The sequence below is a fragment of the Salvelinus namaycush genome, unplaced genomic scaffold (genome assembly GCF_016432855.1).
Source record: "Salvelinus namaycush isolate Seneca unplaced genomic scaffold, SaNama_1.0 Scaffold142, whole genome shotgun sequence".
NCBI lineage: Eukaryota > Metazoa > Chordata > Actinopteri > Salmoniformes > Salmonidae > Salvelinus > Salvelinus namaycush.
This window is the reverse complement of record NW_024058142.1, coordinates 29140-56846: the sequence shown is the minus strand read 5'-3', so window position 1 is coordinate 56846 and position 27707 is coordinate 29140. Positions and strand designations below refer to the sequence as shown.

Here is a 27707-nt window from a genome sequence, read left to right as displayed (position 1 = left end):
AATTAAGTCAGTCTATCAGAATTTCAGCATCTGTGATTACATTTAGTTTCCCTCGAGTCGATTCCTTTTCAGCTTTCCATGCAATTATTGGTTTGCTTGTTTCCATTTTTATGCTTCTGAGATAAAAAAAATGATAGAGCTTACTAACAAGAGAGAGCTATGATCCTTAGTACCTCAGTAAAACCTTGATTTAAAAAAAGACGTCAACAAAAATACTTGTTTTTCTTCTCCAAATTCTATTAAAACACCTAGGTACAGGATGTATCCTCATGTCAAGAGCCATTTTCCATCACGGATCACCTGTAAGCCCAAGAGTTGTTCCCAGGAGGCTGGGTACATCTGGAGCCTGGCTGTGACTGATGCAGGCTCTCCCAATCCTCTCCTCCACTTCAGTCCCGATAACATGCTTCACCCGGGGAAATAGCAGCGGAGCAACACGAGCTGCCACTCAGAGTGGCATCTGCCCGCCTCTTCCTGTCTCCTCAGTGCAGGAAGTGAATCAAAGTGCATCCATTACAGGCAGCTTGGGGAGGACTGACAGCAATGTCAATCTGCAGACTGGGGCACTCTACTCTACTCATTTAGCCTGATTAGTTCTCTAAGAAAACCTAACAAGAGAGCATTAATACAAAAAGGAAATTTGATATCCTGAGGAATTAAATGGTGGTTAGTGTTTTAATCAAGGCACTTTGAAATATTACAGCTACATGCAGCTCCAGCTCTGACTGAACATCTCCTGGGAGGTTGTGTGAGCGATTCATAGCATCGGGCTCAGACCAAACAGCGCAGGGAAATGCAGAGGGGAATTACTGAGAAATTATATTCTGAAAGTTACATTCAACTTGTTCTTGCCATCTTTCACCTCACACAAGGTCAAAAGTCAAATCTCAGATATTTGACTTTCCAACCTTTTTCTCTGCCTTTAACCCTGCCACTGTATGCTGTATTGCCTCTGAAAAAAAGGCGTCTTGAAACATTGCCAAGTCTGAGAAAAGCAGAGCTGAGAGAGAGAAGGGTAGAGAGGAGAGAGGAGAGAGAGATGACTTTTGATTATCTTGCTAAATGACACTTCAACCCTCCACCCTGGCTGTGTAATTGTGATTACTGTGCCTCTATTTTGGGCCCAGCCAGAGCAGAGCACAGAGCCAGCCTCAGTAAATAACTTCTCCTTCAAAGGGGGAAGGAGGGTGAGGAGAGTAGGGTCAGGAGAGAAGAGGCAAGAGGAGGAAGAAAGAGGGGGGGGGGGGGGGGGGGGGGGGGGGGGGGGGGGGGGCAAGGTTAAAAACAACTATTTTTTGCATCTCCAGATGTGTGAGTGTCTCAGTTAGGCTCCGGAGCAGCAGAGTGCAGTCAGTTAAAGAAGAGCAGAACATTATATGACAATTCTGGAGTCATTGAAAGAGCTCAAACTAGAACACAGCTTATGACAGGTCTAAAATCAGTGAAAGAGTCACAAGTCACAAAGCTCTCCTCTCTCTTTCCTACGAGTGCTCAAGTGTTCTATGAGCAGTCAGAACGAGAGCTATGTTGCCATCGTGTTTCCAATCATTTCCAAAGTAAACACCAGCAGATACGTAACAATCGGATCATTCACAATGACTTTAATCGAGTTTCTTTGAACACAAACCGAAGTCACAGACAGCAGATGACTGATTGAATTAAGGCCCAGTGAAATGAAGGAATCTTTGTCTCCTCTGTTCATTGTGGAACACTAATGGATTCTTGGCACAACTTTTACATTTGCCCTGACTCCCGCTCTCTCAGCGTTAGCCGTTTGTCGATGAATGTTAAAAATGATCACAAGCCAGAGGGGAGAGTGGAAGCTCAGCGTCTGAGTGGAGGGGGGTAAAGAGAGGGGGAGAGGCGTTGGGTGACAAATCCAGCAGCGTGAACCGTTGCTACGGTCACAGAGGAACAGGCTCCTCTATCTATCCCAGAGGTATGCTGCTGGACTAACACATCTTTTTTCTCACTTTCTCCTCATTGGTTGTCTTCTTCTGAGAAAATTAGCAAGGGTATGACAGTCCTTGTGGTTGGTTACACCAGAGGCATTTTCTGACCATTCACTTCAAAATGTCCTGCCACTTCCAACACTCTAAATGACCTCTAGCCTCCAGCTCTACTTTAGCAAGGTGTTTATTTTTAGGGTTAGGCAGAGTATTAGCAGATGCAGCCACCGTCATACAAGAGCCTGGAGGAGAAGCATAGGTCAGAGGTCAAACTGAGTGGTAGGAAATCATTATAACAAACACTTCCTCTCTCTGCTTACCGTCTGATTGGACTGTTGTTTGGTCATTATGACAGGACAATGAGAACAGGTCAACGCAGTGAGTCAGGGCCTGGATTCCAGATTCCAATCAGAACAACGTATCCCCTTAACCCCTGACCTTAAGGGCTCATCCTGGTGGATCTGACAATAGTGGATGGATAGTACACTCTATGCCAGGTGTCGGAATATATGTTTTTGGTCATTTAAGTTTTTTGTCATAAGATTAATTGAGGAAATCTGTTCCCAAGTATTACCATGAATAACAAAAGAGACATACATTGTCCTGTTTTTCAACAGGACAATGACCCAAAACACACCTCTAGGCTGTGTAAGGGCTATTTGACCAAAGAGAGCGATGGAGTGCTGCATCAGATGACCTGGCCTCCACAATCACCCAACCTCAACCCAATTCAGATGGTTTGGGATGAGTTGGACTGCATCGTGAAGGAAAAGCAGCCAACAAGTGCTCAGCATATATGGGAACTCCTTTAAGACTGCTGGAAAAGCATTCTAGGTGAAGCTTTTTTTGAGAGAATGCCAAGATTGTGCAAAGCTGTCATCAAGGCAAAGGATGGCTACTTTGAAGAATATATTTTCATTTGTTTAACACTTTTTTGGTTATTTCATAGGTCTTCACTAATATTCTAAAATGTAGAAAATAGTACAAATAAAGAAAATCCTTGAATGAGTAGGTGTGTCCAAAATTTTGATTGGTACTATATGTGATAGTTTCTCAATGTAATGAAATTACTTTTTGGGCTTAGTTGTGGTCAATTTGCAGTGTACAACAATTGTCCCGTGGCTGAATCTAGTTGGCTTCTCCTGCTCTAAGGCTAACAGTGATAGCTGGACACAACACTCTCATAGGCTAAGTGAAATTTCCCAGAGAGGTAAGTCATCAAGGGCAGAGCAAAGGGAGGATGGCACGTTTTCAGTTTGGAATCTAGCCAAAGTTGCCCCTGAAGCAGCACAAACATGGATCATCCAGGATGAGGTCTCCGTACTATGGGGAGAGGACATAGCTGAGCAATATGGACCAGTTCAGTTCATCTCTGTACTTTTGCCACAAATACAGTTTCAGGATTCAGTGGCTACGGAGTGGATTAATGGGTGCTGGATCAACCCCCTCTTCAGAGTAGCACGTCATGCGCCAGCCAAAATACAGGCGCAGATGTCCAATCCCTGTCAGTGCAATGATCACTGTCCATTTCAAGAGAGGATCATCAAAAGGAAAATCCAAAGCGTGTTTGTTTTATGGAGGATAGTTATTACACACACATGCACACAAACAAAAGTATGCCTGGAAAAATGTGTAATTTAATTCACATCAATAAACGCCCTTCATTAATAGCAGGACCATAAAGCCTTGGGATGCTACAGTACTTCACTTCCAGCATATACCTAAATAACAAAATGGAAACCTCAGAGCCTCAGCCACAGTAATTACAAAGTGGTGCACCCTACTATCCGTGGGAGGTTTGTGGGTGTGAAGTGAAACAATTCCCTCCTCTCCCAAATAAAACCTTCTCCCCTCACTCTCTCCCAATCGTCCTTTCTCTCTTTCTTTTTCTCTTTCCCACTCTCCCTGCCTTTCAGGTCTCCCAGAAGGTTTTTCAGAGGCACTTCTGCAGCTCCATGTGGGCTTAATATCCAGGCAGCAGTGAAATGCCAGTGAGGTCAAGGTGCGTAATGAAGCATTCTGATAGTGTGAATGGATATTAACTCCTGGGAGAGCAACCACACTCACTCTGAACTTGTTGGAAAAAAGCGAGTATCACTTCAACAATGGAGGAGAGGAAAGTGGTGAGACTGAAGGTCAGAGAGGAGGTATAACACCAAGCCTTAGAAATGTCTCTGATTCAGTCCTCAGCCTTCCAACACAAAGACAATCTGAGTCTCCTCTCTTCTCCTTTCCAATTCAAATGCCTCGGCTGGCTCACACTGCAAGGTGAGATGGACTCGAGGCAGTGATGCTCAATCTCGGCTGCCTCTCTCTCCCTCTCTTGCTCTCCAAAGAGGTTAACATGGCCATCGTCTCCCCACAGGGGAACAGCCAAAGCTCTCTGGAGCTTTTCTGTCATCATTTGGAATAATTTGTTTTGAAGAAGGTCTCCAAATGCTGACGTCAAATTAAAACACTCTCCCACAGAAACTGGGGGAGAGAACAGCTGCGGCAGATGGGGAGTCAGGATTTAGTCTTCGCTTGCTTTGAGCAGACACAAAAATATTCAACCATTAGGGTCTTTGTCAAAGGGAATCAGGTGTGATGGGGAGGAAGAAAGCACTGCAACACACACACACAAACACACACAGTGTCTGCCAAAGCCTTCCTCTCTCAGAGACAGCTGTGGACACAGAGGCGGAAACACATCCCTAGCTCTCTCAGGAAAACACACGCTCAAACAGACCCACTGTAACACAGGGCATTGTGTTTAATGCTTCAAGTGCTGACTGTCTGGGAGAGAGCCTCTGCCTCGTCAAAAACACTGTCTCAAAATTATTCCCTGGGTGCCCATAAATTGTTAATAAATTAGAATATAAAAGAGGCTTGAAATGAGATCTATGCGAGGCGGTACATGTATATGCAGTGTGTGTCTTTATGAAAGGTCACATTCAGGCTTAGTGAGCTGATCAGCTCAGCTCTGCAGTCCTGCACAATTACTATTACTCTCTCTGACTGGAAAAATGGAAATACCGTCATCATCTCCATTTGCAGCAAGCAGAGCATTGCTTTGTTTCTTTTGTCCTTGACATTATTTTGTACCTATTAAAATTCCTTGTCGTGACGCATTCTTATTTTGTTTCATTTTGACAGGGATACATCTAAACCAGGCAAGCACACACTTGAGCAAGCTACAGTTAAACTCAAACGATGAGCATCAACATTTAAAATGACTTCCACTAACATTCAAGAACAATATGTTCACAACCTTTGAAACAAGCCACATAAATCAAAGATAAGCCTGTGCAAAGGAATTTCCCATGGCTCATGAACAGACCTTAATGTGAGCGTGTGTATCCTTGTGTCTGTGTGAGTTAGTAGCCCAAGCTGGACACAAACACAGGTCCAGTGGTGTGCCATCAGTGTGTGTTTGTGTGTGTGTGTGTGTGTGTGTGTGTGTGTGTGTGTGTGTGTGTGAGCGCCAGGGCACACGCATGCTTCTCTGGCGTGTCTCTGGTGCCTCAGCCACATCAGAACAGGAGGCTCTGGCACAGCCGCTCCAACGCCACAACAAATGGAGTGTGTCATTCCTGAGACCTAGGTGGGCATGTCAGCACACACACAGATCCAGACTGACTCACACACAGATCCAGACTGACTCACACACAGATCCAGACCGACTCACACACAGATCCAGACCGACTCACACACAGATCCAGACCGACTCACACACAGATCCAGACCGACTCACACACAGATCCAGACCGACTCACACACAGATCCAGACCGACTCACACACAGATCCAGACCGACTCACACACAGATCCAGACCGACTCACACACAGATCCAGACCGACTCACACACAGATCCAGACCGACTCACACACAGATCCAGACCGACTCACACACAGATCCAGACCGACTCACACACAGATCCAGACTGACTCACACACAGATCCAGACCGACTCACACACAGATCCAGACTGACTCACACACAGATCCAGACCGACTCACACACAGATCCAGACTGACTCACACACAGGCATCTGAGCCAACTTGATCTCATAGTTTCACTTCGATTTTTGACCCATTAATTCCACGTGGTTACAGGGTTCAATCCACGTGGTTACAGGGTTCAATCCACGTGGTTAGAGGGTTCAATCCACGTGGTTACAGGGTTAAAACAGAAAAAACTCAAAGTTTAAGTAACTCAAACTAACCAAAAAAAGTGTTAAACAAATCAAAATGTATTTTATATGCAAAGAGAAATGACAGTCCATCATTACTTTAAGACATGGTCAGTCAATACAGAACATTTCAAGAACTTTGAACATGTCTTCAAGTGCAGTCGCAAAAAACATCAAGCGCTCTGATGAAACTGGCTCTCATGAGGACTGCCACAGGAAAGGAAGACCCAGAGACCTCTGCTGCAGAGGATAAGTTCATTAGAGTTACGAGCCTCAGCAATTGCAGCCCAAATAAATTCTTCACAGAGTTCAAGTAACAGACACATCTCAACATCAACTGTTCAGAGGAGACTGCGTGAATCAGGCCTTCATTTATTTATATATTAAAAAAATTATATTGAACCTTTATTTAACTAGGCAAGTCAGTTAAGAACACATTTTTATTTACAATGATGGCCTACCGGGAAACAGTGGGCCAAACCCGGAAGACGCTGGGCCAATTGTGTGCCGCCCTATGGGACTCCCAATCACGGCCGGTTATGATACAGCCTGAAATCAAACCAGGGTGTCTGTAGTGACGCCTCAAGCACTGAGATGCAGGGCCTTAGACCGCAGGAATCAGGCCTTCATGGTCGAACTGCTGCAAAGAAACCACTACTAAAGGACACCAATAAGAAGAAGAGACTTGCTTGGGCCAGTGTAAATCTGTCCTTTGGTCTGATGAGTCCAAATTTGAGATTTTTGATTCCAACTGCCGTGTCTTTGTGAGACACAGAGCAGGTGAACGGATGGTCTCCGTGTGTGGTTCCAACCGTGAAGCATAGAGGTGGTGTTATTTATTTCGAATTCAAGGTACACTTAACCAGCATGGCGACCTTAACCCAATTGAGATCGTTTGGGATGATTTGGACCGCAGAGTAAAGGAAAAGTAGCCAACAAGCCCTCAAGACTGTTGGAAAAGCATTCCAGGTGAAGCTGGTTGAGAGAATGCAATGAGTGTGCAAAGCTGTCATCAAGGCAAAGGGTGGCTACTTTGAAGAATCTCAAATATAAAATATATTTTGATTTGTTTAACACATGTTTGGTTACTACATGATTCCATGTGTGTTATCTCATAGTTTTGATGTCTTCACTATTATTCTACAATGTAGAAAATAGTAAAAATAAAGAAAACCCCTTTTTTTGTACTTACTCTTGAAAGTTGTAATAGTAGAATGCACAAGGTACAATTTCGAAATCGGGTAGTGTATTATCAGTTCCTCTTGTCATGTCAATCATTGGATACCTTAACTTCTCTAGGGTATGTGGGACGGTAGCGTCCCACCTCGTCAACAGCCAGTGAAACTGGAGGGCGCCAAATTCAAAACAACAGAAATCCCATAATTTAAATTCCTCAAACATACAAGTATTTTACACCATTTTAAAGATACACTTGTTGTAAATCCAGCCAAAGTGTCCGATTTCAAAAAGGTTTTACGACGAAAGCACACCAAACGATTATGTTAGGTATGAGCCAAGTCACAGAAAAAGAGCCATTTTTCCAGCCAAAGAGAGGACTAACAAAAAGCAGAAATAGAGATTAAATTAATCACTAACCTTTGATGATCTTCATCAGATGACACTCATAGGACTTCATGTTACACAATACATGTATGTTTTGTTCGGTAAAGTTCATATTTATATCCAAAAATCTGAGTTTAGACGGGACGCTACTGTCTCACTTGGCAAAAAGCCTGAGAAAATGCAGAGCGCCAAATTCAAATTAATTACTATAACAATTACTATAAAAATCAAACTTTCATTAAATCACACATGAAAGATATCAAATTAAAGCTACACTGGTTGTGAATCCAGCCAACATGTCAGAATTCAAATAGGCTTTTCGGCGAAAGCAAACGATGCTATTATCTGATTATAGCACCATTGTAAACAAAGAGAGATAAGCATATTTCAACCCTGCAGGCGCGACACAAAAAATATATAATTCATGCCTTACCTTTGACGAGCTTCTGTTGTTGGCACTCCAATAGGTCCCATATACATCACAAATGGTCCTTTTGTTCGATTAATTCCGTCGATATATATCCAAAATGTCCATTTATTTGGCGCGTTTGATCCAGAAAAACACCGGTTCCAACTTGCTCAAACATCACTACAAAATATCTCAAAGGTTACCTGTAAACTTTGCCAAAAAATGTCAAACTACTTTTGTAATACAACTTTAGGTATTTTTTAACGTTAATAATCGATAAAATTGAAGACGGGATGATCTGTGTTCAATACAGGAGTTAAACCAACTGTAGCATGCTTTCTGGTATCGCGCCTCTAACAAACAGGACACGTCGAGTGACTCTCGTTCAAGATGGCCATACTTCTTCATTACACAAAGGAATAACCTCAACCAATTTCTCAAGACTGTTGACATCCAGTGGAAGCGGTAGGAACTGCAAGCAGGTCCATTAGAAATCTGGTTTCCCAATGAAAGCTCATTGAAAAGAGAGTGACCTCAAAAAAAAAATATCTGAATGGTTTGTCCTCGGGGTTTCGCCTGCTAAATAAGTTATGTTATACTCACAGGCATTATTCAAACAGTTTTAGAAACGTCAGAGTGTTTTCTATCCAAATTTACTAATAATATGCATATCTTATATTCTGGGGATGAGTAGCTGGCAGTTTAATTTTTGCATGTTTTTCATCCAAAATTCCGAATGCTGCCCCCTACCCTAGAGAAATTAAAGAGCTATTTATAACTTGTCAGAAATGTCCAGATCAACAAGGCCATGTCTGCTAATGTTTTATTTAGTTTTTCAGCACATAGATACTGTAATTTTTATGTCACTCAAATATCACATGAATACATATTAGATGTCGCAAAACGTATAGAATTGCAAGAAAATGTGCTTTAAAACTGCAAAATGTTCCCTGCACCCCATGACAAAATGTGTAGAATTGCAGGAAATAAGCTTTAAACCTGCAAAATTATCTCCACCAACAAGAGGGGTGTGAACAGTTTGTGTCATCAACAGTGCTTGGGCGCATATAAATAGACCTGGCGCAAGTGCACGCGCAGGGGGGACCCGGGATGTTCCCCAATGCTGGAAGGGGGGCCCGAGGAAGAAAGTTTGGGAACCCCTGGTCTAAGCAGCGTGTTCTGGCTCTGAGCGTTATGAGTTCGAGCCCACTGCTGTGGCATAGCTTTTTATATTTTTTTAGCGAGCGCTGAGTACAGCATATATCGATGTCCCGCGGACCTTTTCAAATGTCTGAAATCTACGTGCTTCTAGTGACCAGCCTGATGTGAGCACCAGGCCCTGCTCTCTCTCTCTCTCTCTCAGCCTCATTTAACACAGCTCACAAACACCATGGTGTGAGCACCAGGCCCTGCTCTCTCTCTCTCTCTCAGCCTCATTTAACACAGCTCACAAACACCATGGTGTGAGCACCAGGCCCTGCTCTCTTTCTCTCAGCCTCATTTAACACAGCTCACAAACAACATGGTGTGAGCACCAGGCCCTGCTCTCTCTCTCTCTCTCTCTCTCAGCCTCATTTAACACAGCTCACAAACAACATGGTGTGAGCACCAGGCCCTGCTCTCTTTCTCTCAGCCTCATTTAACACAGCTCACAAACAACATGGTGTGAGCACCAGGCCCTGCTCTCTTTCTCTCAGCCTCATTTAACACAGCTCACAAACACCATGGTGAGAGCACCAGGCCCTGCTCTCTCTCTCTCTCAGCCTCATTTAACACAGCTCACAAACACCATGGTGTGAGCACCAGGCCCTGCTCTCTCTTTCTCTCAGCCTCATTTAACACAGCTCACAAACAACATGGTGTGAGCACCAGGCCCTGCTCTCTCTCTCTCAGCCTCATTTAACACAGCTCACAAACACCATGGTGTGAGCACCAGGCCCTGCTCTCTCTCTCTCTCAGCCTCATTTAACACAGCTCACAAACACCATGGTGTGAGCACCAGGCACTGCTCTCTCTCTCTCTCAGCCTCATTTAACACAGCTCACAAACACCATGGTGTGAGCACCAGGCCCTGCTCTCTTTCTCTCAGCCTCATTTAACACAGCTCACAAACAACATGGTGTGAGCACCAGGCCCTGCTCTCTCTCTCTGCCTCATTTAACACAGCTCACAAACAACATGGTGTGAGCACCAGGCCCTGCTCTCTTTCTCTCAGCCTCATTTAACACAGCTCACAAACAACATGGTGTGAGCACCAGGCCCTGCTCTCTCTCTCTCAGCCTCATTTAACACAGCTCACAAACAACATGGTGTGAGCACCAGGCCCTGCTCTCTCTCTCTCTCAGCCTAATTTAACACAGCTCACAAACACCATGGTGTGAGCACCAGGCCCTGCTCTCTTTCTCTCAGCCTCATTTAACACAGCTCACAAACATGGTGTGAGCACCAGGCCCTGCTCTCTCGCTCTCAGCCTCATTTAACACAGCTCACAAACAACATGGTGTGAGCACCAGGCCCTGCTCTCTCTCTCTCTCTCTCTCAGCCTCATTTAACACAGCTCACAAACAACATGGTGTGAGCACCAGGCCCTGCTCTCTCTCAGCCTCATTTAACACAGCTCACAAACATGGTGTGAGCACCAGGCCCTGCTCTCTTTCTCTCAGCCTCATTTAACACAGCTCACGAACAACATGGTGTGAGCACCAGGCCCTGCTCTCTCTCTCTCAGCCTCATTTAACACAGCTCACAAACAACATGGTGTGAGCACCAGGCCCTGCTCTCTCTCTCTCTCAGCCTAATTTAACACAGCTCACAAACACCATGGTGTGAGCACCAGGCCCTGCTCTCTTTCTCTCAGCCTCATTTAACACAGCTCACAAACATGGTGTGAGCACCAGGCCCTGCTCTCTCGCTCTCAGCCTCATTTAACACAGCTCACAAACAACATGGTGTGAGCACCAGGCCCTGCTCTCTCTCTCTCTCTCTCTCTCAGCCTCATTTAACACAGCTCACAAACAACATGGTGTGAGCACCAGGCCCTGCTCTCTCTCAGCCTCATTTAACACAGCTCACAAACATGGTGAGCACCAGGCCCTGCTCTCTTTCTCTCAGCCTCATTTAACACAGCTCACAAACAACATGGTGTGAGCACCAGGCCCTGCTCTCTCTCTCAGCCTCATTTAACACAGCTCACAAACAACATGGTGTGAGCACCAGGCCCTGCTCTCTCTCTCTCAGCCTCATTTAACACAGCTCACAAACACCATGGTGTGAGCACCAGGCCCTGCTCTCTCTCTCTCTCAGCCTCATTTAACACAGCTCACAAACAACATGGTGTGAGCACCAGGCCCTGCTCTCTTTCTCTCAGCCTCATTTAACACAGCTCACAAACAACATGGGCCAAAGTCACATTCCTGGCCAAGAAAAAAAACTCCCCAATTGACCTCCTCATACACTCTGTTAAACAGGATGATGCACATTGCACACCACAAGAGACAAAACGTGAGGGGAGAAAGGCATCTCTTGTGCTACACAACCAAAGTGAAATCTGTTTAGTAAGGTTTAAGCTCCAACTGGAGAACTGCATACGTATCTTGGACTTGGACTGAAAACTGCGAGGGAAAAAATTAGTTTTTTTTACAAAGGGAAATACCAGTTTGGTATAAATGGGAGAAAACATGAAGCTTTGGCCACATCAGGGGAAGTAGCAAAGCTTTTTTAACCTAATTGGCCCTTATTATTAAAGAGCCATTTCCCAACAGCAGGAGGATGAGGAGATTCAAAGCATTTGGCAAATTAGAGAAACAATTTGCTCCACACTGGCCTTGGAGCATAACATTGTGTAGAACACAAGCACACACACAATTGGATATGCTCATGCACATGCTATGCACACAAAGGTTACACACACGCACAAGGAAAAGAGTGGGGGCTCACTCAATAGGATAATTACCAGCGGCTTGTGATTATCAGAGAACTTGTAAAACAAAATGAGCTGTGCAGTGGTTACAGAGCTAAATGCATTAGGGCCTTTTAGTAGAATCGATTCAAATGATAATGGGGGATGTGGTGGTGGTGATAAGTTCCAGTCATACAGATCTTCTTGGCTGAACCAGTCCCAAGAGAACACAAACTATTCTGGCTAGAGAGGCCCAAACAGACAAAAAGAGAGCGAGGGTTGAGAAGAGGAGGGCTTACAAATCACGGGTCAAAAGAGAGTGAAGTTGCAATGGCTGTTTCCAAGGTGGCCTGCCCGAGGGATGTTTTAGGAAAATAATTTCAGCTTAAAAACATTTTTGTAAGATACTACAAATGGAGTAGAGGGCAAAGTTGCAAGAAGTTGAGAAGAAGTGATGAGCCCATCGTTCCAGCCCTCTATCATCATTTCATTACTGTAATTATTCAAGATTGGATTTGTGAGCCAGTCTATTGACCAGCCTGAAGACCATGTGCGTCTTCTAAAGGGTTCCCCCTGCCTGTGTGCGTCTTCTAAAGGGTTCCCCCTGCCTGTGTGCATCTTCTAAAGGGTTCCCCCTGCCTGTGTGCATCTTCTAAAGGGTTCCCCCTGCCTGTGTGCATCTTCTAAAGGGTTCCCCCTGCCTGTGTGCATCTTCTAAAGGGTTCCCCCTGCCTGTGTGCATCTTCTAAAGGGTTCCCCCTGCCTGTGTGCATCTTCTAAAGGGTTAACCCTGCCTGTGTGCGTCTTCTCAAGGGTTCCCCCTGCCTGTGTGCGTCTTCTAAAGGGTTCCCCCTGCCTGTGTGCGTCTTCTAAAGGGTTCCCCCTGCCTGTGTGCATCTTCTAAAGGGTTCCCCCTGCCTGTGTGCATCTTCTAAAGGGTTCCCCCTGCCTGTGTGCATCTTCTAAAGGGTTACCCCTGCCTGTGTGCGTCTGCTAAAGGGTTCCCCCTGCCTGTGTGCATCTTCTAAAGGGTTACCCCTGCCTGTGTGCGTCTTCTCAAGGGTTACCCCTGCCTGTGTGCATCTTCTAAAGGGTTCCCCCTGCCTATGTGCGTCTTCTAAAGGGTTCCCCCTGCCTGTGTGCGTCTTCTAAAGGGTTAACCCTGCCTGTGTGCGTCTTCTAAAGGGTTAACCCTGCCTGTGCACGTCTGCTAAAGGGTTCCCCCTGCCTGTGTGCATCTTCTAAAGGGTTCCCCCTGTCTGTGTGCGTCTTCTTAAGGGGTCCCCCTGCCTCCTAGGCTGGGGGGTGAGGGGAGAGATGGCGGGTGAGGGGAGAGGTTGGGGGAGAGGGGAGGGGAGAGGTGGGGGGAGAGATGGGGGGTGAGGGGAGAGGCTGGGGGAGAGGGGAGAGGTGGGGGTTGAGGGGAGAGGTTGGGGGAGAGGGGAGAGGTGGGGGGTGAGGGGAGAGGTTGGGAGTTGAGGGAAATGAAAGGGCCTTTTGCTTTGTTCTCAGCCACCTCCTGCTGTGAATAATTTAGTCGCTGTTCAGACACTCTTAGTGTCGATGTTGTTTTTACCCCACAGACACATGTACACAGAACGATGGACTGGTGCTGGTTTGTCTACAGAGCTCTGTCGTTCCATAGGGTGGACATAGAGGAAGACAGTCATGGGCCTAAAAGACATGAAAGGTCTGGAGAGGAGGAGATGCAGGGGCAATTTATCTTTATTTATTTAGTCTCAATGTAGGTAGTCTTACTGCATGTCCATAATGTTTACAGTTAACCTGCCTTTATATCTAGTCACACTTTTCCCATTGTAACAGGTGGTGTTTCTCAGACTTTACGCTAGTCCCTCAGTCGCTGTATCCGAGTTAAGACAACACACTTTGCCATAAGGCAGAGACGACAGAGGATTACAAAGGATTACAAAAGCCCGAGTGATCTTCATTCTGTTCTGAGCAGTCATCTTTTATAACTGTCAGGCAGGCAGAGGTACTCCACTAAGCCAGGGGCTTCTGAGTGATAGCCATCAGGCTGGGGGTCAAAGGTCAAACACATGTGGGCAGTGCCAACCTCAGAGGGCAGAGCAGCAATGTGTGATCATTAGGGGGGTGAGAGAGTGACACTGTGCAGAGACCACCAGCACTCCTGCCAACCTGTTCTCCCAACACACACACACACTCTCTCTCTTTGGAGTGGAGTATCGCCAGCTGTCTGTAACTACTCTCAGATGGATGACAACCACCTGCTGTTGGGGGAAATTAGAAAGCTTGTCAGGCATTTTTTCTTCTACTCCTTTTTCATCCTCCCGTTTAATTATTCACTCTTTCATTGAGGTTTGTTTCCCGAGGAACACCAGAGAGACAGGTTGATCAACACGAGAATCCTGTTGTGTAAACTTGCAATCTGTCTTTTATGTTTCTGGATTTAAAAGGCAATAGCATGACAAATCAGGGTGACATTCTGAGGCGCTGTAGCATCAGTATCGTTTTGTATTGTTAATTACAAGATGGCAGAATGGGAAACAATAAGAAAACAAAAAGAGAAAACAATGAGAGAACATACAGAAAGTGATATTTATTCTGAACCTCTATGATAACAGGAGGATGAATGGGCCACATCCTCCTTTTTAAAGAGCAAAGATAATCTTCTGTAAATAATGGTGGTATTAATAGACAGTGGATATCTCTTCATATCAAGTCTAAATGGGGTGTATCTGGGGGCAGAGCCAGTACTGAGGTGGAGAAGCCTGCTCCTTGGCTCATAACTGAACAGAGGTGGATAGCCTGAGCAAGTAGAATTCTGTGTTCTATCACACTCCTTTCATTACATAGCAGAAGGGGATAGAGGCAGCTAATTACATTTCTGTTTTACCTTGTTTATGTACAAATTTCCATTTAAAGAGGGGTGAAAAATCTTCATTCGATACACAGTAGTATTTGCTCTACAGTTGCTATTATACGTTTCCAAAAAAGAACACGTGTGTGATGTAATTTGATGTCAATACAAAGTCTTTGTTGCATTAATTGGTGTAGCAACAGAAATAACTGGCCTTTACATTTCCTGCCATTTTATTGTTTACCTATGAATGTGCATTAACACAAAGAGGCTGATGTGGATTGGCTGTGTGTGTGACAATGACGTGGCATTGTGGCCAGTCAGAGCCCCCCCTGGTCGTGTTAGTCCTGTGTTCACTACATCACTTTGTTCCCAGACCCAGACATAACACAGAGGGCCAACGGTTGTCGTAGTCGCCCTTGCTTCTCTTCTACACTCCACCCCAGGAAGATTCTCCTCAGAGCAGCGGGAGTAGGAGCCTGAGTGTTCGTTCCCCATTGTGTATGCTGCACCTTAAAGCTCCACTCTGACGGCCAGCACTGTGGCAGCACTGTTTTGCCCGGCAGTGGCACCCCTTGGAGTGGGCTCTGGTTTTGAAAGTTCATTAAAACCCAGGTAATGTGTTGGCATTTCAGTTAATTAGTGCACCAGTCTGCGAGTCCTTCACCCCTTTCCTCATGCACTTGACTCCTATGGGGAGAACAGCAACTAAGAGGAGAGCTCACCAAAATACATTTACATACAGCACGTACAGGAGCAGCAGACCAAAGTGTGTGTGCGCTTGTGCTTCCAAGTTGTCTAATCTACTATATATCTAGCAGCCTGTATACATCTGCAGTATGTCATAATTTAATCTATGCAGCAATCTCTCTATCCACAATATCTCAATTACACTGACTCAAACTATTTATGGATGACAGTCTCTGGGTATATCAAGAATGGAAAGCAGAGATGAGACTAGATTCAGTGAGGGAGAGCAATGGACCAGTTCGCACATTCTGGTTCCTTAAAGAGATTGAACGGTATAATAAGCACTAGCAAATTTATTTCGTAACATATTGTATGAATTGGAATTCGGAGCATATCATACGAATTGCAGGAACATTTTTATTTATTTATTATTATGTTTTTTGCAGGACATATGTCATACGAAATGGAAGAATTTGCACACAATTGGGCACAATTTTTGGGGACACTTTTTTTAGTGAGTGCAACTTTCAAAACTACTGGCTGAAATGACACAAAACCTTTAATAACGCATCTTTATGACTTTGGACTAGCCTTCTGTCACTGCTACACACACAGTCCTCCAATCCAGATGATGACATATTAAAACAGACCAGCACTGTTGTTGTTAACATTACTTATACCTGGCTAAAGAGAAGGTGTTGACAGTGAGTGTTTCATGGTGAACTTCTCCTCCAAATATTCATCTTGTCTCTTAGTCTGACACGTCAGTCGTGACTGTGCTGGAGCTGTTCCAATGCTGGGGCTCTGTAGAAGCATCACACTGCGCTGCACCGGGTGAGTAAGTGTGTGTTATACACTCTTTGTCCGCTGTGTAAGCACAGTAATTGTATATGATGTTCAATACCTTTGAGGCTTCATTAAGCCTTTGCATCAAGCTACAGACAAAAACAAGCCCTACCTAGCAGGGAGGGATGTAGGGAGGGAAGGAGGGGAGAAGGGAAAAAAACAAGCCCTACCTAGCAGGGAGGGATGTAGGGAGGAGGGGAGAAGGGAAAAAAACAAGGCCATTTACGGTGTGTTTTCAAAGTGTTTTGAGTGGGTGGCAGTTATCCCAATGGGAGACGTGGGGTTTTTTAATTTTTTTAAATGAGCTGTCACAGGCTGCCAGTGTGTACTATTCATGCTGTTGCGGTTGTACAATCAGATTGTGTGTATGTTGAGGGGAGGTGGGGGTGTTAGTCTTAAGAAACCTAGTGTGATGATTTTCATTTCATCTTTTCCCTTTTGTCTTGTCTGTTTTCACGCTGAGCATTCAAATATAGATTTTTACTTAGCTACTCCACTCGAGGCGACCACAGGTATCTCTGTACAGTCGTAGTCCGATCCTAACTGTAAAATACACAACCATAGGAGAGAAACAGAATGCTCAACTCTTAAGGTCACTGCTCACCATAGCTTGAAATACGACACCATAATCACGTTTCGCCTCAACTTTGGAGGTCGAGTGGAGCCTGAGATGGAGCCCGTCACTCAAGCCAGTGTTTACTGAATGGTTCTCTGCAGCTTCGCTAGACAACCAGCCACCTGCAGTTCCTTGCCGCCGGCTCCCAGCAGCAGAGAAAGACAATGTCCCAGGCGTTGCGGGTGTTCAGAGCAGCCTTGGCAGGGAAGGCTTATTTCAGCCTGGATGTCTTGAAGCTTCCTTCCCCTGGTTGAAGATCACAGGTATAGGCCCCCGAGTGGAAGGTTATTAGGAGTCCGGGCCCGTCTCGGTAGGGCTTGGTGTGGTGTTGGCGGATAGGAGGAAATGCCATGGCCGCGTTCCATTCTGAGGAAGAACCCCGTTTCTTTAAATCCTAATAGAGCCTCGTCTCATTTAATTGGCACACTTCATGCCTGAGCCGATCGTAATCTGTTCTCTCCTTCAGGGAGCTGTGAGACAGACGATTCCAGCCAATGCTATCTGACAGGAAGAGACTCACTGCGGAAGCCGGATAAGTTGAGCTCATCCAAAACTCTGGCAGATCCCTTTGACAAAATCTTCAAAATGTGGGCAATCTCAGAGCAGAGAATGCTTTACCTTGTGTGCTTCAAACAGCCGACCTCCTTATTCCCAATCCCTACACCCCCACCTCTTCCTTCACTCCACATTCCCCACCAATCACCAAAGATTGTCACCTGCTATCTATATGAGATTCAGTCAAGTGAGCGGGTGCCAGCAATCTATTCAATTACACTCAATCACACTCAATCTTCTTTAAACAGCTTGGGTCTTTGAGTAGAACAGAGGGCCTACAGGTGCTTTATACCAATGACCCAATGACTTAGTTCTGAGGCAATCCCGTCTTACCCTAGGGGAAATGTTCTAGAAGGATTTACTGGGCTACAGCCTTACATGGATGCCAAACAATATAGTGAGGACTGTGGGACCATGAAACCCACTGACCAGGGGATCTATGCGTTAGTATATCAAATAACAAGAGTGCATTACTTTTGTGGATAGGTGGTGAATTTGACTATTTGGTGAATTTCATCATTGCTGATAACAAACCATGAGGGACCCAAACCTGATGACATCCATAATACCTGCAGACCTGCAGTCCAGCCCCCTCACCCGATAAATAACCTCAGAGCTCAGGGACGTTCAGGAGAAAGCCATTAGTCAGGGCTATTTAATTGAAAGGCGAATTATCTGATGAAAATCATGGAACCCCCTATTCCCTTTATAGTGCACTACCGTTGACCAGAGCCACATATGCACTACCCATAGATAGACTCTTAGGGTTTGACATTTAGGAGGACATTGCCCCTAAGAGCTGGGATACAATTGAGTTGGAGTGCCCACCCTCTGAATGGCACATAGACTCCGAGAAGCTCTATAGGCTGAACCACACTCGCAGGCAAGAAAAAGGACCTGAATTAGAATAGAAAACATCGCCAAGAGGCAGCAGTATAACTTCCTATTTCCAAGTAGGCTTTTAAAAAATCTTCCCCCTTGACTGCAGGAAACACTACCAATACGCACAGCAAGCAAAGGTCACAGAGAATATGAAATAATTTGTCTTGTTCGCTCTCTTTCTCTCTCTGGCAAAAAAGCAGGTTCCCTTAGCTATCTCTCTCTCTCTCTCTCTCTTCATTCTATTCTTGAGGCTCAAGCCGTAATCATCGGTGATTTCACAAGGATTAAAACCACAGAGCAGCCCTGCAACCGCACAGTGGAACAGAGCGGAGGAGGAGTCAGTAGGGTAAGAAACAACTCTGCTTTACACATCATTTACACAGTAAACTGATAGAGGAGCTAGCAGCTAACAAAGCAGCAGTTCCTTGGTGCTGGGAACCAGTCACATAAGACATATTAACCTTGTATTAGAGGCAAATCCACAATGGTATTCACAGCCTGGTTCTGTAGGAGGCCCTGGACTAAACAACAAACTGTTGTCAGGCTGGCATGTGGCCCAGTGGAGGAGGTGGTGAACAGGTTAAGTACAAAGGCTGCTAGGCCTCCACTATGGGGCTGTGAGGTAGGCTAGAAGCCTTCATTAAAGCTGCGAACAGGTTAGGTTAAGCGAGGTACGGGTAAGGAGGGAAGGTGATACACTGTGGGACTGTGAGGTAGATGAAGCAAAGACATTGTCACCTCCAAGAGACAGAATCAACACAATCCCACAAATAAATGTAGTTGAAAGAAATCATTACTATTATGACAAAAAATGAAAATGCCCAATTGAATATATATTCATTTCAAATCCTTCCTGGGCAGTGTAAGGCGTGTGAGGACGTTGTCTTTGGTCTGTGCCCTCTGCCTTCTATTCATCTGTAGAAGAAGAACAAGGATCCAATCAGTACAGCTTCAGCTTCACTGTGATTACACAGAGGGGTTTCATCCCTCAGTAACCCCTGGAGATGAGGAGTCTACATCCCTCTTTCATCCCTCAGTAACCCCTGGAGATGAGACGACATCCCTCTTTCATCCCTCAATAACCCCTGGAGATGAGGAGTCTACATCCCTCTTTCATCCCTCAGTAACCCCTGGAGACGAGGAGTCTACATCCCTCTTTCATCCCTCAGTAACCCCTGGAGATGAGGAGTCTACATCCCTCTTTCATCCCTCAGTAACCCCTGGAGATGAGGAGTCTACATTAGAGGTCGACCGATTATGATTTTTCAACGCCGATACCGATTATTGGAGGACCAAAAAAAGCCGATACCGATTAATCTGACTATTTTTTTAATGTATTTTTAATAATGACAATTACAACAATACTGAATGAACACTTATCTTAACTTAATACAATACATCAATAAAATCAATTTAGCCTGAAATAAATAATGAAACATGTTCAATTTGGTATAAATAATGCAAAAACAAAGTGTTGGAGAAGAAAGTAAAAGTGCAATATGTGCCATGTAAGAAAGCTAACGTTTAAGTTCCTTGCTCAGAACATGAGAACATATGAAAGCTGGTGGTTCCTTTTAACATGAGTCTTCAATATTCCCAGGTAAGAAGTTTTAGGTTGTAGTTATTATAGGAATTATAGGACTATTTCTCTCTATACGATTTGTATTTCATATACCTTTGACTATTGGATGTTCTTATAGGCACTTTAGTATTGCCAGTGTAACAGTATAGCTTCCATCCCTCTCCTCGCCACTACCTGGGCTCGAACCAGGAACACATCGACAACAGCCACCCTCGAAGCAGCGTTACCCATGCAGAGCAAGAGGAACAACTACTCCAAGTCTCAGAGCGAGTGACGTTTGAAACGCTATTAGCGCACACCCCGCTAACTAGCTAGCCATTTCACATCGGTTACACCAGCCTAATCTCGGGAGTTGATAGGCTTGAAGTCATAAACAGCGCAATGTTTGAAGCACAGTGAAGAGCTGCTGGCAAAACGCACGAGAGAGAGCACATCTCTCCCCTTGTCCACCACCATCCATGGTTGGACTACCCATCAGCACTAGCAACATAGTCCAGCACAATGGCGCAATGCTTGAATGAATGCTTACGAGCCTGCTGGTCCCTACCGTCAGACTGCTCTATCAAATCATAGACTTAATTATAACATATTAACACACAGAAATACGAGCCTTAGGTCATTAATATGGTCGAATCCGGAAACTATCATCTCGAAAACAAAATGTTTATTATTTCAGTGAAATACGGAACCGTTACGTATTTTGTCTAACGGGTGGCATCCATAAGTCTAAATATTCCAGTTACATTGCACAACTTTCAATGTTATGTCATAATTACGTAAAATTCTGGCAAATTAGTTCGCAAGGAGCCAGGCGGCCCAAACTGTTGCATATACCCTGACTCTGCGTGCAATGAACGCAAGAGAAGTGACACAATTTCATCTGGTTAATATTGCCTGCTAACCTGGATTTCTTTTAGCTAAATATGCAGGTTTAAAAATATATACTTCTGTGTGTTGAGTTTAAGAAAGGCATTGATGTTTATGGTTAGGTACACGTTGGAGCAATGACAGTCCTTTTTCGCGAATGCGCACTGCATCGATTATATGCAACGCAGGACACGCTAGATAAACTAGTAATATCATCAACCATGTGTAGTTATAACTAGTGATTATGATTGATTGATTGATTGTTTTTTATAAGGTAAGTTTAATGCTAGCTAGCAACTTACCTTGGCTTCTTACTGCATTCGCGTAACAGGCGGGCTCCTCGTGAGGCAAGTGGTTAGAGCGTTGGACTAGTTAACCGTAAGGTTGCAAGATTGAATCCCTGAGCTGACGAGGTAAAAATCTGTCGTTCTGCCCCTGAACAAGGCAGTTAAACCCACCGTTTCTAGGCCATCATTGAAAATAAGAATGTGTTCTTAACTGACTTGCATAGTTAAATAAAGGTGTAAAAAAATAAATAATTTGGCGTCCAAATTTAACTATTTCTGATTGTTATGAAAACTTGAAATCGGCCATTCCAATTAAATCGGTCGACCTCTAGTCTACATCCCTCTTTCATCCCTCAGTAAATGTTACCTTTTATCTCACTGTTTAGCTTTCGTGGCTCTGCTGTACTGTGCAGAGAATGCTTTTGCGGCGGAGGTAAAAGTCAGACTGAATTCTAGCTGGATTTAGGTTATTTTAGATTTGAATAGTATTTTTCCATTTCTATAAAGTCAGGTTTTCACACATTAGAACAGTACATCAAGATAAAACATCATATAACCACAAATAATAGTTAAGGCTGTTGTTCATGACAGACTAAATGAACTAAACACTGAGTTTGACTCAATGTAATGTCCAGGTACAGTATCTCTGATGACAGGTGAAAGGTGAGGTCAGAGAGGGGTCAACAACCAATGCAGGAGTTGTTGCAGCTCAGCCAGATAAGTGCACTTTGTTTTGAGACAAACTCCAAGCCGATTATAACAAACGTATGACTAAGCATTAGCAACCCTGGCTAATTAGCCTGCTCTGGGTGTTAACAAGGCAGGAGAGAGGAAAGGGGAGGGGGATTGACTGGGCTCCCATTTTTCTGCTAATTTGGAAGATTACGCCATGAAGTGGGTTGAGGTTAAGAGTGCCCCATTGCATAATCATGAAGATGAATCATCTCGTTGTGCCGTCCCCATGTTGTTTAGTCCCAACTGTAAAACTCCTGAGAGAATTGTTCACTTTGTCAAGACTGTGTGAAAACGGCATTATGTTTATAACACTGGGTATAGCTATCTGATAAAGCACTACTCTTGGAGGACGGAGAAAAGAGATGAATTACTACCATATGCAAATAATATCCCAAAAGACAGTCACTCTGGTCTGTATTAAGACAATACATAGTGTAGCACTGAAGGGTAGACGGCTGTATGCCAACAGAGGTGGCAGTGTCCCTGGTCCATTTAAACACTCATTCAGTACATGTAGCTTCCTGTGGCCTAGGGCTCCTGGGCCATCACAGCTCTGCTTAAGATGCACTTTGGGGCTGACGCATTGAACAGGGAGGAAAGGCCTCTCTTCTGTAGAGCACTCTGTCATAGTAGTACGTACACACACACACACCAGCCTGCTCGGTCTGGGAGAGCAGTCTGTGAGGAGACAGATCCTATGACCCTGGTGCGCCACGCCACCTGCTTCCTACCCCTATGAAGCACACACACACACAGCCAACAGAACTCTGCTAATTGGCTAATTCTGGATCCACACCAAACAAAACACACACAAACACACACTCAGACATTGATAAACACACATGTGGATGCGCACGCGGACACACACACAGTATCAGTAGTGCTGACATGGGAGTCATCAAGAGCAGGTTGCAAATGGATTCCCAGAGTTAACATTTCAGACAACTCACTTCCAGCCCCCACCTCCCTCTCATCCCTCCACTTCTGACTTCTTCCCTCCAAAACACAGCTGCTGTGCTTGGTACAGGTGTGCTCTCATTTCTCTGAGAGGACACTGGCTAATTAACTGGTTTATTCACTCAGATGGACTCCTCACTGACACACACACACACACACACACACACACACACACACACACACACACACACACACACACACACACACACACACACACACACACACACACACACACACACACACACACACACACACACACACAGAGGGTGCAATAGTGCGGGCAGACAGATGGTGCCCTGCGGCCATGGGTTCAGTGTGGTGACCCGGGGAAGGAGGGGTATGGGGCCAGGATCCAGCCCCTCTCTGTCAGTCAGTCTGATTGGGCCTCCTCTAACCCAGGAGAGCTCGAGAGGTTTCCAGGACAGGAGCCATGTGGCCCGTTCCTGAAAGGTCCAATGCAGCCGTCTTTATCTCAATATCAAATCCCTTCTGGGTAACAAATAAGAACTTTACTGTGATTTTTTCAATTCAAATGGTCAAAAATAAAGAAAAATAGCTTCTTAGCAAAGAGACATTCCTCAAGCAAGAATTTTGCTACGACTGTCGGAGTGGGGAGGAAAAAACTGAAAACTAGCCTTTATTGGCAGAGAGGTTGGAAACTATCTTTCTTATTGGTCTATTAACTAATTTGCCAACATTCCATCCCACCAGAACAGCCTGACATTTCAGGCGTCTTTTCAAACAGCTCTGACACTAAAAGGGAATTATCATAATTTTAATCATTTCACAGTATTATTCCAACCTCAGTGTGGAAACATATATAAAACACAGAACTGTCACGTTTTTGACTGCACTGGACCTTTAAAGTAATCACTGATCTAACACGATTGGACAGGTGAAGCAGGAGCTCCAGTATTTGAGCTCTCACAAATCCAGTCCTGTCGGATCAGTGACTACTTCAACGAAGGGAGGAAGGAAGGATGAACTTTCTAAATATTCAAACAAGGACTTAGAGAGCCAGGAAATCCAGGCCACTCAATCAAACCCTGGCTCTGTCCCCAACATCTCTGGAAAAATTATGAGAATATTCAAACAATGCCAAGGAGAAGCTAAAATGGACACTTTAGAAGTGACAATAGAATCAGTCACACTACATGCCTGACAACTGACGAAACAGGTCTGATGGTACCAGCAGCAGGATATGGGGGAGACTCATCTAAACAACCAGCCTCACAAGCCAGTGTAGGAACCAGACACATCCCAGGGAATGAGTCCGCACACCTCCACAGCCAGTATAGGAACCAGACACATCCCAGGGAATGAGTCCGTACACCTCCACAGCCAGTATAGGAACCAGACACATCCCAGGAAATGAGTCCATACACCTCCACAGCCAGTGTAGGAACCAGACACATCCCAGGAAATGAGTCCATACACCTCCACAGCCAGTATAGGAACCAGACACATCCCAGGGAATGAGTCCGTACACCTCCACAGCCAGTGTAGGAACCAGACACATCCCAGGAAATGAGTCCGTACACCTCCACAGCCAGTATAGGAACCAGACACATCCCAGGGAATGAGTCCGTACACCTCCACAGCCAGTATAGGAACCAGACACATCCCAGGAAATGAGTCCATACACCTCCACAGCCAGTATAGGAACCAGACACATCCCAGGGAATGAGTCCGTACACCTCCACAGCCAGTATAGGAACCAGACACATCCCAGGAAATGAGTCCATACACCTCCACAGCCAGTATAGGAACCAGACACATCCCAGGGAATGAGTCCGTACACCTCCACAGCCAGTATAGGAACCAGACACATCCCAGGAAATGAGTCCATACACCTCCACAGCCAGTATAGGAACCAGACACATCCCAGGAAATGAGTCCATACACCTCCACAGCCAGTGTAGGAACCAGACACATCCCAGGGAATGAGTCCGTACACCTCCACAGCCAGTGTAGAAACCAGACACATCCCAGGGAATGAGTCCGTACACCTCCACAGCCAGTGTAGGAACCAGACACATCCCAGGGAATGAGTCCGTACACCTCCACAGCCAGTGTAGGAACCAGACACATCCCAGGGAATGAGTCCGTACACCTCCACAGCCAGTATAGGAACCAGACACATCCCAGGAAATGAGTCCATACACCTCCACAGCCAGTATAGGAACCAGACACATCCCAGGGAATGAGTCCATACACCTCCAGAGCCAGTGTAGGAATCAGACACATCCCAGGAAATGGAGTCCGTACACCTCCACACCACAGATCTCTATTAGAGACATGATGAGATCCGATAGAGTCCATCACCTTGAAATCACACAGCCCCTGAATGACCCAGGACAAGAAGAGGACATCACTTCCAAATAAGCCTTACCTTGCCAAACTGTTCAAAATACTGCTTCACATCTTCAACTACTGTGTTCGCTGATAATCCTCCAACGAATATTTTCTTTGTTCTTGTGACCATCTGGAAGGAGATAAAAAGAGAGAAGAGAGATCACCAACATATGAAAGTATTTTAGAGGACAAATATCAAGAGCATTCACTGTAAGGGGCCATATTCATAGTTTGAGTCTGAAAACAGTGTTGAGTAGTGTAGCACGTGAGCTGCAAGTCTGCGGTCATTTGTTGGGGTGTGTAGGGACGTGTCCAGAGGACCACCTGTCGCTAATGTCACTACCTGTGCCCTGTCCTTCCCAAGGTCACACAATGAGTTTTGACACTTTTACTTTCACACAAAAGAGGAGAGGAGAGAGAAGAGAGGAGAGAAAAAGAAGAGGAGAGATAAGATAGAGGAGAGGAGAGAGAAGTGGAGAGAAGATAGGAGAGAAGGAGAGAGAAGAGGAGAGGAATGGAGAGAGAAGAAAGGAGAGAGAGAAGAGGGTAGAGGAGAGAGGAGAGGAGAGAAAGGAGAGAGAAGAGGGGAGGAGAGGAGAGAAGTGGAGAGGAATGGAGAGAGAAGATAGGAGAGAGAGAAGAGGGTAGAGGAGAGAGGAGAGGAGAGAGAGAGAAGAGGGGAGGGGAGAGAAGAGGGGAGAGAGAGAAGAGGGGAGGGGAGAGAAGATAGGAGAGAAAGGAGAGAGAATAGGGGAGGAGAGAGGAGAAAGGGGAGAAGAGAAAGGAATCAAAGTTTAAACCCAGAGGGTCAAAGGAGAGAGCACATCTCTCCCCTTGTCCACCACCATCCATGGTTGGACTACCCATCAGCACTAGCAACATAGTCAAGCACAATGGATGACCGAGTGCAGCTAGGGAATCCGTGAACATTGCTCACATTTATCACCCGCCATCTTTAGGAGCAACAAGCCAGCAACACTTCAGTCTTCATCTCTCTACCTTCCTTCATTCTCCTCTCTCCGTCCGTCTGACATCTTTCCCTCCCTGCAGTTTCATCTGCTTCCCTTCATAGATAATCTGCCTGTATGCCTTTATCCCCAGTCGTTTTCAGGCTGGTCTTGGCGCTAGCAGGATGCCTCAACTTGTCTGCCGAGAGTTCGTTTTTTTCAGCTCCTGCTGTCTTTACGCCTTCTGACAGGGATGTGGGCCTCAGAGAGTGTGAGTGAGCGTGTGTGTGTGTGTGTGTGTGTGTGTGTGTGTGTGTGTGTGTGTGTGTGTGTGTGTGTGTGTGTGTGTGTGTAAAGATCTCTCAGGTCCTGGAACAACACAATTACTCTGTCAATTTCTCTTCACTGTGACACCAGACAACAGGCCTTCATCTTCCCTCTCTCCTCTCCTCCTCCAATCCCTATCCTCCTACAGTCTCTTTCCCTCTCTCCTTCTCTGACACCAGACAACAGGCCTTAAATATTCACTCGATCCTTCTTACTGTATACCTTCTCTTCCTCTCTCTCCTCCTCTCACCTGGCATATGACTGCAGAGTCCCTCCTACACATTAGCATACAGGCTGATGGTTAGAACAGGCTTTCAGCAAATTAGACAGAGCAGCTCTGAGATGAGACAGTAAGAAGCATCAGCTGCAGTGATGACTGACTGCAGTAGTTCTGCTACTCCTCCACAGTGAGGAGATGGTCTAGAAGGACTTGTCAACATTCCTCAGTCCCTCTACACCACTGACAGACGGCATCTAGGGCCAGGCCAGGGCATTTACTGTAGGCATCACATCACTGTCCACCCTCAGCTTCAATATCCCTCACAGAAATATACAGAAGCAACGTCTAACAATAACTAGCTCGGATAACAATCCACCGCTGATGCTGTGAAGCAGCCAGACAGTTTCCTACCTGTATTTCATAGAAGTGTTGTTTGAATTGGAGGGAAATGACAAAAAACATGGTGTGTGGATGGTCATGGCTGTTAGAAGATGAACAGCGTCATAAAGCAGTGAGGTGTCAGAGAGAGAAGCTAACAGAATCATTCAGGGGGCTGTGATGTGTTGGAGAGGTTGAGGTAATGGATGGAGTCGGTCGCCTCTCCTTGTCGTGTACTGACACGCCTCAACAAGAGAAGCAAGCAGCCTCTCTCTCTCTCTCTCTGTTCTGCTCTGCTCTGATCACAGGGGGATTGGAGAGATCCAGGCGGATGCAGTAAGTTACAACACCAAACTGTGTCTCATTATTTGTGCAAATTTGAAAAGCTCTACCTGTGAAGCAGTGGAGAGGGTGACGAGGGAGAATCGTGCCGAGAGGAGGCGAGAGGTTCAGTCCGTGTTACAAAGAAATGAACACAAAACAATGTATGGACTTAAACAACCCAGGTATTTACCCCTCCTCTCCACCCAGACACTAGTCAGTGCTCAGAGCCAGGTCTATACCCCTCCTCTCCACCAAGACACTAGTCAGTGCTCAGAGCCAGGTCTATACCCCTCCTCTCCACCCAGAGACTA

The 27707-nt window shown here is 45.4% G+C and overlaps 1 protein-coding gene across 1 annotated transcript in view; it reads right to left on the bottom strand.

Annotated features, from left to right (window-relative positions):
* The window catches only part of LOC120036668 (RNA-binding protein Musashi homolog 2-like), a 306714-nt gene extending 279957 nt beyond the window's left edge, over window positions 1–26757 (bottom strand). Inside the window, exons 1-2 of the mRNA XM_038983054.1 lie at window positions 26725–26757; window positions 25238–25330 (exon numbers count right to left, since the gene is read on the bottom strand). Of these exons, the coding sequence (XP_038838982.1) occupies window positions 25238–25330; window positions 26725–26757 (126 nt within the window). The remainder of the gene's footprint in view (window positions 1–25237; window positions 25331–26724) is intronic.
* Between the last annotated feature and the right edge of the window lie 950 nt (window positions 26758–27707).